At 52.6% G+C, this 15,751-nt stretch overlaps 1 protein-coding gene across 1 annotated transcript; it reads right to left on the reverse strand.

Moving 5' to 3' along the window:
- Positions 1 to 3,312: 3,312 nt before the first annotated feature.
- Positions 3,313 to 11,669, reverse strand: USP49 (ubiquitin specific peptidase 49; the record flags this gene model as incomplete). The annotated part of the gene is made up of 8 exons (XM_080700577.1): positions 3,313 to 3,478; positions 3,638 to 3,663; positions 3,813 to 3,946; positions 4,213 to 4,464; positions 5,821 to 6,026; positions 6,430 to 6,538; positions 9,720 to 9,924; positions 10,566 to 11,669. The coding sequence occupies 8 exons, from the start codon at positions 11,667 to 11,669 to the stop codon at positions 3,313 to 3,315; spliced, it is 2,202 nt and encodes a 733-aa protein (XP_080556703.1).
- Positions 11,670 to 15,751: the final 4,082 nt, after the last annotated feature.

Below are 15,751 nucleotides of genomic sequence, written 5' to 3' on the forward strand. Positions count from 1 at the left end.
TTTTAGATCCTGTCACACTTGTTGGCTGTGGCTTGTTGATACATCCTACTCTAAAAACTGTGGGCTAGTTGAATTTTCTCTTTTTTGCCATGCTGGGGAGCTGAACCTAGAGCCTCACGCATGCCAGGCGCGTGCTCTACCACTGAACTACATCCCCATAATGGGTTGGATTTCAAATGGAACATGGCAACCCAAGTGTGAAGATAGTCTGCAAACATGACTGATTCCAGGCCGCAGTCACTACAGTGTAATTACAGTAATGTGGTTAAAGTCACAGCCCTAGACCAGAGCAATGCTTATTAAACATGCAAGATAGAAACTAAATGCAGTCCTGTTTAGAAGGCGCTTTGCAAATTTAGTGCTGACTTAAAAAAAAAAAAAATCCGAGACAGGAGGGTTACAGGCTCGTGGCCAGCTTCAGCAACTTAGTGAGGGCCTTCTTGTTTCAAAATAAAAAATAAAATAGGGCTAGGGGTATAGCTCAGAGGTAGAATGCCTCTGGATTCAATCCCCAATGCCACAAGAGGGTGGAGGGTAGAATCTGAGCCACTGGGGAGATACATACTTACCTAGTAAAACAAAGCAAAACAAAACAAAACCCACACGATTCTGGGAAGTTTTATCCCAAAGATATAGCTCTTCACTTAATTAGTCCAGTAACTAGGCCAGGGAACCCAGTTATCAAGTGTGCTTGGAATAGTAAGCTTTTCAAAGAGCCTTTGGTGAAGCCTTCGGAGCCCAGCGGAACCTTAGGTTGGAGTAAAAAGACGCTGGCTGTGGACACCGCAGGAGCAGCCCGCCCGCCTGCCGCACCTCCCTCTCTGTGCATGGGCACCTGCTGGCGGGAGGGACGGGCCCTCTTCCGCTTCATTCCCTTGGCATATTACACAGTGCGCTGGCTTGCCTTACAATCTACAGGTTCACAGAGGGGACTGTTTTCTATACTGCTTCCTGATTTTTGTGTGCAAAAGAACTTCAAAACCAATGAAGGCCCCGCTTCCAGAGGAGCCTTTTCGTCTGACTTCTACCATAAGCTGCCCAGCATCAGTCACTGTTCCGTGAGGACCGATGGGCCTTTTCTGACCATTTGTGCTCTCCCAACCAGCTGGAAGGCCGCCCTCCACTGAGGCGCTCCACCCCTGTGGGGCCGTAGTGCAGACTTAGGGAGGGCGGCCTTCCAGCCTGACTTGCAAAGGCTTAATGTTGAGAACAACGCTTCCAAAGACAGCGTGGTGAGGAATCACAAACAGCTTGGACAGGACGATAAAGTTTCAGAACTTGCTGGCAAGAAAAATGTGCATTCACACAGGTATGAAGCGCTCCTAAGGTCCAGGACGGCAGATGTCCTTTAAACACGACACAGACCCATCCGCACTGAAACAGGGAGGAGTCCTCCCGTATCTTTTCAATCTCATGCAAGCCGTAACAGTACAAGGCACCAATCTTAAATTGTATAAAATTAGTCACAAAGCTTTATCAGTAAGTAAAACAAACTCCATCCTCCCTCCTTGCCCACCCCTGCCCCCACCCAAGCTCTGGCTCTGCGCTGCCGTCTGTCAGTCTGTCTGTCTGCCGGCAGCCAGCCGGGCACTGCCTGGCTTCTTTCTTGTACTGGATGGAGCTGTCCGCACAGCCAGAGGAGGGAACTCGGTCACCGACGTCAGCTTTGTTGAGTCTACAGGACACGGTAACAGTCTAGAGGTTCCAATTTTACTCATGTTTTAGAGACATCTGGGGAGTCTTCTGGGGGTGCACTGCCCCGCCTCAGCGAGAGGGGCTGGAAGAAAGGGGCAAGAGCTCTGCCACCACTTGGCAAGGGCTTCGGTTCCTGGCCGCCGAGGGCACCGGAACATGTACACTCCCGTGGACGCTGGTCTGAGGCAAGCACAGGTGTCAAGGTCAGGCTAGACCGAGGTAAGAATGTGGAGGCCCAGGGCGCATTCATCTTGGCTGGCTACGGCAGCAGGTAAACACACCAGCCAACTGCGAAGGGCTCCTGGACGGCTGACTACTGGCCTGGGACGGAAGCAGGCCCGTTAAGGTTCAGTAGACCTTGGGTGTGATTTGGCAGCAGCTAGTCAACATCTTGTTTTCTTTAAATGTTTCAATTAATGTAAGATGAGATGGAGACATTCGCGTCTTCCAATGTATAAATGAACGGAAGGCGAGCAGGCACCACTGGGGACGCAGCGGCGAGCTCCTGGGATAGCCCTCTCCTTCAGTACTAACTCATTCAGACAGCGCCGGCGCAGCTGCTTCTGGTACCTGAGGTGTCTGACTGCAGAGGCACCGTCATGAGTGCCGCTCCAGGGGCCTCTATGTCGGTTTCGGTTCTAACTTAAACAAGTTTATTAGCGTCATACACGAGTGCTCAGAGGAGCACTTTTTACAAGGTTCTTAATCTGCTTAATAATCCTTATACTTTCAGTATAAAACTCTGTCTGGAAATTAAACTTGAAGACCTCTCTTACACTTTCCATTCATGTTTCGGTTTGTTAGTAAGTACCCCCTGGGCAGCCAGAGGGGTGAAGCAGATGCTCTGCTAGTCCTCCTCTTATCTTGCAAGTTCTCCTTCTAGAATGAGAAACACAGGAGTCGAGATGAGGGCTCCGTTTGCGTGGCCTTCTACTCTCCTGGGGCCTCAGGCGCCGGCTCTTTCCTTCCCAGAGCCAGCGGGGGAGGGCCGTCTGGACGGCCGGAGCTCGGCACAGCTGCACAGCTTTGTAGAACAGTGTCCAGGAGAGGGCCCAGCAGAGCTACACAAAGAAGCCTGCAGCAGACAATATAAACCAAACAGCATACAAATGCCATACGCTATCGCTTCCAAACAAAAGCTAAATATTACAGAAACCTCACAGTGTTGGGAAAAGGAAGTTTAATTTAAAATATAGTCACCCTTCCCTAGCAGGGGGAGCCATTTTCTGTCTGAATTTCCTCCACACCTCTGTGCTGTCTGGCAGGCCCCATGGGAGAGTTGATCTCAAGAGAGGCGGACAGCAAATGCTACAGATCTGTTGGGAAATGTGGCAAAGCTATCACCCTCGTCCTTCAGCCCCATTCCCCACGTCCCATTCCGATGTCAACTGTACTTCTACCCGAATTCACACGCTGATATGATATGCTCAGTCAAAAGATGAGCGTAGGCAGGGACAGGCCGGGGCTCGCCACAGGGGCCACCAGTAACAGACAGGGGCTTCGCTCCCATGGGAAGGGGACTCCGGTGCCGGTGGCAACGAAGGCTTTTAAAGTCCATCAATCTCATTCCATCTGGAAACCAACCCAATTTCAAAAGAGACGCATCTCTGACCAGCCCTAGAGGGAAGACCGGGAGCTCGTGCTTTTCTCTGCTGGGCTGGGGACGGGTGGGTAAAGCAGCAGCAGGAGCAGCAGCTTGAGAAGGAGATGGCCAGGGCCATCAGCAACCCACTGGGCCTGGAGGGGACGCCTCCGCAGCCCCAAACCTAGGAACACCCGCGTCCTGCCCGCCCACATGCAAGGCGCCGCAGCCTGCGCTTCCTGCAGGCCGGCTGAGGCGAACCCAGAGCTCGCCCTAGACCTGGAGCCGCCTGGGACAGCTAGAGAGTGAGCGGGCCAGCCACGGCTACCTCCGCGTGCGGCAAAGTACGCGCTGGCCTACCGCTTGCTCACGTGGCCTGCCCCTTCCTTAAACGGAAGGGGAGTTCACAGCAGTCTCTGAAGTGTGGAGGGTGACACGGGAAAAGCCCCGTTTTGTATGGGGGAATTCGCTCCAGGTGTCTCGCTCCATTCTTCAATCACTATCCCCTAAAACAGGAGGTCTGCAAGTTTCCAACCTCGAAGGCCACTCCCTGTGGGAGGACGTCAGACTTCGCCGCCCACCTGGAGCCAGTGCCATCGCAGGCCGCCAGCCCCGCCTCCAGCAGCAGCTCCGTCCAGTGGGGAGCGTCTTCCGTGCTGCCAGGAGGTCCTGGTTAGTAGGGCACCACGCCTGCCCTCCTGGCTGGAAAACCAGTTTCTCCCCTTTCCTCCACCCAGATCCCGCTAGATTCTGAAGCAACTGATGAGAATCTTCACAGAAGTTACTCCTTTTGACTTGTTTTCTGAAAGGAGGGAGTTTCCAAATGCTTTCAGAGAAAGTGGCTACGCATCTGACGGGACACAATGGCCTGGCACCTTCCGGGCCGAGCGAGGCAAACCGAGCGGTCTGCTCCTGCAGCCAGCCTTACTTCCTACGAGAGCAAAGACCTGTGGACACCAGCGGAGCCCAGCAGGCCAGCGTGGGGCGCGCCTCCCGGGCGGGCGCTGCCGGCGGCCTGCCTTCATCCTTGTTGCCGGGCTGGCCCTGCGCTGGGAGTTGTGTTTCTGAGGTCCTTGCACTGCCCTGCACTGTTCTTTGAGTGTAAAAGAGAATGTAGGCCTGGGTTCTGCACACCTCCTCCACACTGCATACATTCAGCTTTGAGTCATTGCAGTGGACCCAAAAACCTAGGAACCAAAGGAGAGAAAGAGAGAATGACCACCGTGCACGGGCTGGGGCGCCAGCGCAGGGGTGGGGAGCTGAGAAGAGCCCCGGGTTGTTGGTGGCCAGGGGAGGGGCAAGAGAGAAGCGGGGGCGGGGCGCCGCACACTGCCCTGGCCCCCACACTGCCCTGCACTCAAGGCTGCTTACGGCTCGAGGGCTTGTGCTCATTCTCCTCTGGCTTCTGCATTATCCGTTAGCCTCCCACAGAGACACAGGGTGCTGGGGACGAGCAATGGAGGAGGAAGAGAGGCGCGGAAACAGGAAGCGATACAGAAAACTTAGAAGGATAAAAAGCCTACTGAACCCATGCGCTGGCTGCCTGAGCCCGAGCCGGCACCGCTGAAAACACTCTTGGGCCATCTGCCTCAGTCTCACCCCAGACAAAGACCGGAGGCGCCCTGGGCGGCGCCCTGGCATCCCGCACTCCCCGCAGGGAGGCAGGGAGGCCCGGAGCCGCGGGCTGCAGTGGGCACCACGGCAGCAGCCGAGCTTTGATGCCCAGCACTACATGTCACTGCCATGATGCCCCCACAGAGTGCGTGGGCCCGTGTCCTAGGTGCTGATTTAAGTACTTTGTGTGGTACTGGGGTTGAGCCCACAGGCAGCCTACTTCTGAGCGGCATCTCCAGCCCTTTTTAGTTTTTCTTTTGAAACTGGGCGTCACTAGACTGCTGAGCGTCCTGTTGCTGAGGCCGTCCTTCAAGCTGCAGTTGTCCTGTCTTTCCTCCCCAGTACTAGGATTACAGGCGTGCGCTACCATGACCACTATGTTGCTGAGGCTGTCCTCAAACCTTCAATCCTCCTGTCTCAGCCTCTCAAGTACAGGGTGACAGGCAGGTGCCACTGTGCTCCCCTGCATGTAAGCACATTTACATGTGATAGGGCCTTTTAATTCTTAGAATAACCTTATGTTGTTACTGAGTTTATATCCAAAATTTGAATACAGTTTTCATAATTCTTGCCACTGTTTTCTTTTTTTTTCTTTTGTGGTAATAGGGATGGAATGCAAGGATATTCTACCTCCAAGATCCACCCCCAGCCCTATTTTTAATTCTTTATTTTGAAACAGGGTCTCCCTAAGTTGCAAAGGGCCACACTAAGTAGCTGAGGCTGGCTTCCAACCTGCGCGATCCTCCGGTCTCAGCCTCCGGAATGCCGGGATGACAAGCTCACGCCACCATGCCTGGCGCTTGCCACTGGATTTTAATGTATGGAATTTCCCTAGATGATCTGAGGGATGGCCATAAAAGGAAAGCAATAAAGTGTGGACACACCGACCCTTTCCATGTCCCCCGCCCCGCAGAGTAAAGCGCACGCACCTCCCTCCGTGTTGTAGCAATAGGCTGTGTAGTGTCCTGAGCCAAACCCTTTCCCGTGATGCATGACCACAGCGGAGAGGTCATAGGCAAAGGTCTCTTTGTCAAGAGAGGAGAGCATGTCCCTGCAGCAGTAAGGTTCCATGGTTAATACCTGGTCAAAGGCGACATGGACCCCAATCTTCTCTCGATGATTACGGCCAGACCACCTAGAACAGGGACACGACTGGTTACTATGACAACTGGTGCCTGCGCTCACAGAGTCGGTCCACGAGGTGGGCGAGACCTCCGGCCTCCGCTGCGATCGGCGAACGGCAACGACGTCCACATGCACTTGCTGTGAGTGTTCTGCAAAGCACTGAGACCTAGAAATCTCCAAGCAAGCCAGCCGGAGCACTCTCTTTACGACGGCCCCTTTTCACGGATGGTTGTGCGTTCCGTCCTTGAGGACGAGTCCACGCAGGTCCAGGCGAGGCTGGAAAGCCTCACGGCACAGCACGAGTGGGACGCCCAGGGTGTGCCTCGCCAGATGGAGCCGGCTAGCCTCAACGCCCAGGGGCTCGGTCCCCGCCACGCTGAGCAGCCTCCCTGCGGACCCCAGAGCAGGCTCACCTGAACCTTTTGAGGTGCAGGCGGAGGACCTGAGGTAGCCTGCAGACCGTCAGCTGCTTCCTAGCTTCACTCAGAACGAGGGCTTTGGGGTTGGACTTTCTTCGTTTGCCTACATGGTTGGGAGGGTAGAAGACACAGGCTGTGAGCAGGCTCACTGCGTCCCAGTGATGGCAGAGACGAGGACCTGCCGTGCCACTCAGCGTGCTTTCTCATTTCTCTGCACTGGAACCCCGCTTCCACGCCCGGCAGGATAAGATCTCTAATGGAGCCAGGTGTGGTGACAGCATTTGTAATCCCATTACTTCAGAGGCTGAGACAGGAGAATTGCAGGTTCGAGGCCGGCCTCAGCTACTAGTCAGGCCCTCCGCAACTCAGTGAGACCCTGTTTCAAAACAGAGAACAAGAAATAGGGCCGGGGATGGAGCCCCAAGGTAGAATGTCCCTGGGTTCAATCTCTAGTACTGAAAAAGAAAAATTCTGAAGATTTCTAAAGAATAAAATATTATTGAAACAGACCCCCCATGATTTGTCTGTAGCATATACAAAGTTTAGCAAATAAACACAGCTGGTCTATTTTTAATGCTGCCCTTAACTTCTGAAGCATGGTTCTTGTGTAAAGCAGACGACTGGACATGCAGGATAAAACTGGCAGGCCAAGCTGGGCGTGGTGGTGCACGCTTGTAGTTCCAGCATTTGGGAGGCTGAGACAGGAGGATTATGGTGTGCGGCCAGCCTAAGCTACTTAATGAGGCCCTGTGCAACTCAGTGAGACCCTGTTTCAAAAGAAATAACAGTAGTAGTAGTAATAATAATAATAATAATAATTATTATTATTATTTTAAAAAATGGGGCTGGGGATGTAGCTTGGCGGTCCAATGCCCTTGGGTCCCACCCACAGTACCTCAAAAAAAAAAAAAAAAAAAAAAAAAAAGACTGGCAGGACAGCCAAGTTCACCACTCCAACACAGAGCCAGTGCTGATGCTCATTCCATTTTTAAAACTACAAGGGAGGGTCACAGGTTCAGGGCCAGTATGCAGGAATTTTGTGACACCCTGTTTCAAAATGTATTATTTTATTTATTTATTTACTTATTTATTGGTGGTACTGAGGGTGGAACCCAGAGGCTTTCTACCTCCGGGCTATACTCCCAGACCTTTTTTTTTTTTTTAATTTTCTTTGGAAACAGGGTCTCACTAAGTTGCTGAGGCTGGCTTCGAACCCATGCGATCCTCCTGTTTCAGCCTCCCAAGTGCCGGGATTACAAGCCTGCGCCACCACGCCTGGCCTTCAAAATTTAAATAATAATAAAATAGGGCTGGTTGGTATAGCCCAGTGCTCGGGTGGTAGAACACTCCTGGGTTCAAACCCCAGTACTGCAAGAGAAAAATCTAAATTTTTAGCAAATGAACAATGGAAATAAAATTCTCTTAATTTCCACCAGAAGCCTTCTTCTCTTGTAACCCTTCACTGGCAACTACCGAGGCAAAGGGTAGGAGTATAAAATGAGAACTCCACGGAGGTGCCCATCAGCTGTCTTGAGCTGTTGCTTGAATGAGGTTCGAAGCCAGCCTCAGCTACTTAGTGAGGCTCTCAGCAACTTAGTGAGACCCTGTTTCCAAATAAAATATAAAACAGGTCTGGGAGTGTAGCCCGGAGGTAGAAAGTGTCTGGGTTCTACCCCCATACCACACACAAACAAAAAAAGAAAACCAAATCCAAATTTAAATACAGTATATAATAATGTAATATACGTACGCACCCAATGGCGATTTCATTGAAATATATGAAGAATTAAAAACTTGGGACTTACTGAGCTAAGAGACGCTACCATAGCCGTTTGGGCAGAGCAACTGCCTAGCATCCGCAGGCCCTGGATTCAGCCCCGGCACGCAGTAAGAGGAACAACAACAGCAGTGTTCCCAAACTCACAGTCCAAACTATTATTTGGCTGCAAATTGATTTCTAGGTCTTTGCACAAGCTATTAATTTTTTATTCTTAGTCTCCGGGTCTGTAGATGCCAGAACCAACCCGAGCTTTTCTGTACATGCGCGGCACTGCCTCTGTGCGTGCCGGGTCCTAGGAGCATGAAGAGTCAGTGTGCTGAGACGGAAGGCAGGGCCTGCACATGCCCCATGTAGCCAGACGGGAGGAGCCCCAATTTAACTCATGCACCCAGACAGAAGTGTTTCCTCTGCAACGCCAATCTTTCAAGCATGTGAAGGAAAAGACAAATGCAGAAAATATCCAGGACGATCCCCGCCGCCAGGAGACTTGCGGCCCGTCCCACTGGACGGCCTTCAGCATCACTTCTGGCGGACTTCAACTCATAACCAAAACATCGCTCTTCTGATACCACAGCCTGCAGACAGGCTGTGCCACGGACTTAAATCCAGTAAGAATCCTCAGACTCTACTCCCGGAACTTCAGAGGCCCCTGGAATACTAATGAAGCTAAGTGCTAGCATTCTCAGAGGCCCCGTTTTTGGAACCACTTTCACATACCTCCCAAGATACCAATTAGCATCACTCAGGAGGGGTCAAAAGAGGCACAGCGCCGAGGTTTTAGTTTTAATGCAGAAAATCCATATTTCTTACTTTCAGAAAATAGGAGAAAAGGATCTTGAAAAGATGGTTTAAAACCACTTGTAGTAAGAGCCAGGCGTGGTGGCGCACGCTTGTCATCCCAGCATTTGGGAGGCTGAGACAGGAGGATTGTGGTTCCTGGCCAGCCTCAGCTACTTAGTGAGGCCCTCTGCAACTCAGTGAGACCCTGTTTCAAAATAGGGCAGAGGGTGTAGCTTGGAGGTAGGATGCCCTGGGTTCCAACTCCAGACCTGCAAAAAAAAAAAAAAAAAAAAAAAAAAAACAACAACCCAAAAACAAAATAAAGAATAAAAAATAGGGCTGGGGGTGCAGCTTGGAGGTAGAATGCCCTGGGTTCCATCCCCAGACTCGCAAAACAAAAAACAAAAACACAGTACTCACTTAGCGGAGTACAGTGGTGTACATCTATAATCTCAGTACTTAGAAGGCTAAGACAGAAGGACAGCAGGTTCAAAACTAGGCTCAACAACTTAGCAAGGCTCTCAGCAACTTAGGGAGACTCTGTTTCCAAAAATAAATAAAAGAGGGCTATGGGTGTAGCTGGGAGGTAGGCTGTTCCTGGGTTCAAGACCCAGTATCACAAGCATTCAGCATCACCAGTGTTACTTTGGACCAAGGGGGGCAAAAGAAGTGCCTTCAGCTGACTCTGCAGTCCCAGACCCCCAATTCTGTCCGTGGCACTCACGGTTACACTGGTCACAAGCGTAGACTCTGCCCTCCAGGGCCTCTGCCTCCGTGAACTTGGCCAGCATCTCGGTGAGCAGGCACTCTGTCTGATGCAAAGGGACGAAGTCCTTTCCCATGCAGTGATAGCGTTCAGGGAATTCCAGCGACAGGTCCCAGAAGGGCTCAATGGTGTTGGATTTGTAACTGCAGGACACACATGTGACCTGGAAGGAAGAGACCCGTTTGCGGGCTGGAGAACGTCCATGCTTCCCACACATGTATCTGCTTCACACGAGACACATACCTGTACAAAAACCCAGTACATAGTCTTCACAATATACATAGTACTAAATAAAAAAATTTATTTAAAAGAATGAAGAGTGTATTACATCCGGTGTACATTTCAAGCTATAGGACACTAGTTATATTACGGAAAAACTAGAGTCCTGTAGATTTCACCTGGACTCTTGAAAACGCCTGCCTTTAAAAAATACTATAAAGATTGTTCTGCTTATTCTGACAAGGTATTATCTGTGAATCTTTGCTGTGGTCCCTTCACGGCTAAGGACCCGGGAAATGAAAGGTACCGGGGCACAGGAAGGTTGGGCATGCTCGCAGACGCCTGTCTTTCCTGTAGTAAAGGAGGAAGAATGCTCTCTCGAGCTCGCACAGCACAGGGCTTTAGGAAAACTGTCCTGCTTCCCAAAAGCGACCACGGGATGGGGTGCGGACAGCGAGAACAGAGCCCTGTCCTCGGCCTCATTCACAGCAAGGACCTCCTCTGAGCGCGGACGCAGCGCCCGGCCGCGGGCGGGCTCCGGGCTGGGGGCCAAGCTCCGGGCTGGGGGCCGCCGGCCGCACCTACCTGGCTGAGCAGCTGCCCGTGGAAGATGGTGTTCACCACCTTCAGGACCTGCTGGGTGAGCTTCCTCTGGGAGAAGGGGATGAGGATGCGGCGCGCCGAGCCCTCGGCCTCCAGCTCCTGCTGCACCCGCTGGAGCAGCTCGCAGAGGAACTCCTGCGCGTCCTGCTGGTCGTAGCCGCGGAAGGCGGGGATCAGGCTGCGCACCGACTGCAGCATGGCGAAGGGCGACACGAGCGCCCACTTCCCGGACCACATGACGCGGAAGAGCGCGTGCAGCTCGTGGCACAGCGAGGCGCGCCGCGCGCGGGGCTCGGCGGCCTGCACGAGCTCGGGGCTGCGGCCCAGGCCCGCGCCGCCCCAGGCCACGGGCAGCAGCGGGCCGCGCGCCGCGGGGTCGAGCCGCAGGAAGCACTCGCGGAACTTGCGCAGGTGGCTGAGCACCTGCAGCACCGAGTTCATGTAGCAGGTGTTGCCCAGGTTGCGCAGCCCCGTGACGCCGGGCGCGGGGCCGGCGGGGCGCGGCCCGGGCGGCCGCAGGCGCGCGCTCTTGCGCGGCGGGGCGCTGGCCAGCTCCTCCCGCAGCCGCCGCTTGGCCTCGCGCTGCCGCCGCAGGGCCTCCTCGCGCCGCCGCTGCTCCAGCTGCGCCCGGCCGCGCGAGCTGCGCTCGAACCAGCGGCGCAGCGCGCGGGCCAGCAGGCGCTGGCGCCGGTAGCACAGCGCGGCCAGCATCTGCGGGGGGCCGCCCGCGCCCGGCGCCGGCGAGCACGAGCGCAGCGCGCGGCCCCGCGCCCGGCCCCGCACGGCCAGCAGCGCGCTGCGCAGCAGCCGCAGGTCGCCCTCGGGGTTGTCGTTGAGCACCGAGTCCTGGCACACGTAGCAGAACACCTGCAGCTCGCGCACCTCCATGGCCAGCGGGTGCGCGCTCTCCTGGAAGTGCAGGCGCGCGTGGTCCTCCAGGTAGCCGCCGCACGCCACGTGCGCGCACTTGAGGCACGCCCACAGCGCCTCGGCCGCGCCGCACGCCACGCAGCGCCACTTCTGCGGGTTCAGGATGGAGTGGTCGGCCGCCAGCCGCAGGCGCCCCGCGTGCTTGCAGCGATCCATCTCAGCGCCGCGGCGCGCGCGCCCCGGCCGCCGCCCCCAGGCAGAAGACGGCCCGCGGGCTCCAAGGGGCGCGGGGTGCGCTGGGGCGCAGCTCGGAGGCGCACTGCCCCGGGCTCAGCCCCCTGAAAGGCAAGATACGATAAAATGAGCCAAAATCGGGTTCCGGGGGAGGCCTCTCCGTGTATTCCCAAGCCAAGACAGAGGGTAGTAGAAAGCGAGGGAAAGAGAACCGGGCCGGTGGTGCACGCCTGGAATCCCAGCACCTGGGGCCCGAGACTGGAGGAGCTCAGGTCCGGCCAGCCTCAGCAGTTCAGGTCCTCCCACCACCCGCACAGGCGCTGTTTCAATATAAAGAATAAAAAATAGGCTGGGGGTGTGGCTCGAAGGTTGGATGTCCCTGGGTTCCATCCCTCGTACCACAAAAAAATAAAATAAAATAAAAGAAAGAAAGAAAAAAAATTGAGGATTCTCCTCTCCCAGCCTACCAAGTACTGGGATGACCGGTGTGCACACCACACCACCTCAGCCTCAGCCGTCCACGTGTCTGGAATCACAGACTCAGGTAACTACACGACACAGTGATCCCTTCAGTTTCCCTAATGTCCCTTGAACCTAGTCCTGATTGCCAAAACCACAAATAATCAGACCCTAGCACCAAATTAGAAAGCCTTCTCTTTATATTGCCCATTCCTGGTGACAGGGGCCCCGGTCCTTATATAAGAAACCCTTAGCCAGCTGTGGTGGCGCACACTTGTAATCCTAGTACTTGAGAGGCTGAAACAGGAGGATCGCAGGTTCAGGGCTACACTCAGCTACTTAGTGAGGCCCTCTGCAACTTAGTGAGACCCTGTTTCAATACAAAAAATAAGCCGGACGTGGTGGCGCACGCTTGTAATCCCAGCATTGGGGAGGCTGAGACCGGAGGATCGTGGTTCACGGACAGCCTCAGCTACTTAGGCTCTTTACAACTCAGTGAGACCCTGTTTCAAAATAAAGAAGAAAAAATAGGGCTGGGGGTCTAGCTCAGAGGTAGAATGCTCCTGGGTTCCACCTCCAGTACTGCAAAAATAAATAAAATAAATAAATAAAAATAGGGAAGAAAAAAACCCTTAAGTCATATCCTCAATCCAGTAAGACCATTTTTTTCCTTTGATTACTATAAGGACTTGGTTTCTACTTTTCTAATTATCATTGTTTATTTATTTATTTATTTATTTTATTTACTTATTTATTTATTTTATTTATTTATTTTGGCGGTACTGGGGGTGGAACCCAGGGGCTTTCTACCTCCAGGTTATACTTCCAGCCCTATTTTTTATACTTTATTTGGAAACAGGGTCTCACTATGTTCCAAGAGCCTCACTAAGTAGCTGAGGCTGGCTTCGAACCTGTGTGATCCTCCTGTCTCAGCCTCCCAAGCGCGGGGATTATAAGCGTGTGCCACCATGCCCGACTTGTTTAATTATTTATTTTTGGTACTCGAGGTACTAAATCCAGGGGCATACTACTTTTTATCTACATCCCTAACTCTATTTTATTTATTTATTTTTTGCAGTACCAGGGATGATAGAACCCAGGGTCATTCTATCTTCAAGCTACACACCCAGCCCTATTTTCTTATTTATTTATTTATTTATTGCGGGTCTGGGGACAAAACCCAGGTACATTCAGCCTCCGAGCTACACTCCCTGCCCTATTTTAATTTTGAAACAGGATCTCACTAAGTTGCAGAGGGCCTCACTAAGTAGCTGAGGCTGGCCCTGAACCCCAATCCTCCTGTCTCAGCCTCCCGAATGCTGGGATTACAAGCGTGCACCACCACGCCCGGCTTCTATTTTATTTTTTTAATCTTGAAAAAGGGTCTCACTAGGTTGATGAGAGTCTCACTATTTGCTGAGGCTGTCCTCAAACCTGTGATCCTCCTCTCTTGGCTTCCAAGCATGTATCACCATGCCTGGCTCCTTCAGCCCTGTTTTATTTTTTATTTTGAAACAGGGTCTCACTAAGTTGCTGAGACTGGCCTCAAACCTGTGATTCCCCTGTCTCAGTCTCCTCAGTACTGGGATCAAAGGCCTGGCCATGGCACCTGGCTACACAGTTTCGTCTTACAACTCATAACCTGATGTGTAGGCAATCCCCATCTTTGTCTTGACTTGTCTTTAGGAATTTCAGTGTCACCAAGACCCTATCATATAATCCAGCACAGCTTCCCATCCTACAAAGAGGGACATTTTTCGTAAAGAGGGATACAGCAATTCAACACCCAGAAACTAATGCCTTATAAAATCAATTGTGCTAGAACAGATATGCGGGAGCAACCAAAGGCCAGAGCAGAAAACCACTAAGCAAACATTCCACCCCTCTCCATGGAAGCCTGCCCAGAGGAACGGGCGCTCTGGGGACTCCTTCTTCTGGCTTCATTTTCTGATCTACAAATCTGCGGATCATGCACACCCTTTGCCCACGGTAAATCTGTTGTGGTGACTCCCTAACCTGCCATGTGGCTGAGCCATCCATCAGGAAAACACAGGGCTACTCTGCGCTGCCCCACACTCATCTAAGCCCGCAGACGTGCTCTAAAGGAAAACCGTGTCTGGTCACGAATGGAAATTTCCCAAAAGTGACAGAAAAGAAAGAAGCTTCCTCAACCAACGAGAGAGACAGAGACAGAGAGAGAGAGACAGAGACAGAGAGAGACAGAGACAGAGAGAGACAGAGAGAGAGACAGAGACAGACAGAGACAGAGACAGACAGAGACAGAGACAGACAGAGACAGACAGAGACAGAGACAGAGAGAGACAGAGAGACAGAGACAGAGAGAGACAGAGACAGACAGAGACAGACAGAGAGAGACAGAGACAGAGAGAGACAGAGACAGACAGAGAGAGACAGAGAGAGAGACAGAGACAGAGAGAGACAGAGACAGAGAGAGCACAACCTCAGGTGGGCTCGGTGTAAGGGAGAATGTGTTGAAACCATCTCCTAGACATATTTTATTTCAGAACTAATAGACCGAGAAGTTCTAGGTTCTATTTTTCTGACAGATACAGCTTTTCCCTTCAGATTCACAAATGTTACAATAATTTTAGCATTTCTACTTTAAACATATCATCCACTCTCGGCATGGTGGCCTGGGAGGCTGAGACAGGAGGACTGCTGTTTGAGGACAGCCTCAGCAACTTAGTGAGACTCTGCTTCAAAATACAAAATAAAAAGGGCTGGGGGTGTAGCTCGGAGGTAGAATGACCCTGGGTTGGACCCTGGGTCCATCCCCAGTACTTCAGGGGGAAAGGGTAGTAGGAATCACTTTTTTAAAATATAGTACTAAGCCAGGCATGGTGGCTCATGCTTGTAATCCTCACGTTTGGGAGGCTGAGACAGGAGGATCGCGCAGGTTCGAAGCCAGCCTCAGCTGGCTTAAGAGACCCTGTTTCCAAATAAAATATAAAATAGGTCTGGGAGTGTAGCCCGGAGGTAGAAGGCCCCTGGATTCCGTCCCCAGGACCACCAAAAAAAAAAAAAAAAAAAAAAAAAAAAACCCAAAAGAATATAGTACTAGGGACTGAACCTCGGGGCATTCTACCTCCAGGCTACAACCCCAGCCGTTTTCAAACAGGATCTCACTAGGTTGCTGAGTCTCACTATGTTGCCGAGGCTGTCCTTGAGCCTACAATCCCCCTGTCTCAGCCTCCCAAGTACTGGGATTACAGATGTGCACCACCGTGCCTGGCTAGGAATCACCCTAAGATAAAGTTAATACACAGGGAAGGGTATCACATTCTCTAGAACTATGTAGGACTGTAAAAGGCTGTAAGTACAATGACACTAGCCTTCTGAATCTGTATGTTTATGACTAAAACAAAAAACTAAAAATTCAGGGCAGCCACTGGGAAAGGGGGCCAGAGGTCCCAGGAGCCTCTCCTGCAGGCCATCTGGGTGCGGGGATGGCCTGGCTTCCCCTCTTCCCCCTGTTCCAGTCTCCCTGAGTGGGGCGGGCAGGTGAGCCCAGGAGGATGGGCCGGGGTGAGAGCACAGCTCAAAGCCCCAGAGGCAAGCACTCCGAGAGGGCTTCGGGAGCTCTG

This window comes from Muscardinus avellanarius (assembly GCF_963383645.1).
Source record: "Muscardinus avellanarius genome assembly, chromosome: 8".
NCBI classification, from domain to species: domain Eukaryota; kingdom Metazoa; phylum Chordata; class Mammalia; order Rodentia; family Gliridae; genus Muscardinus; species Muscardinus avellanarius.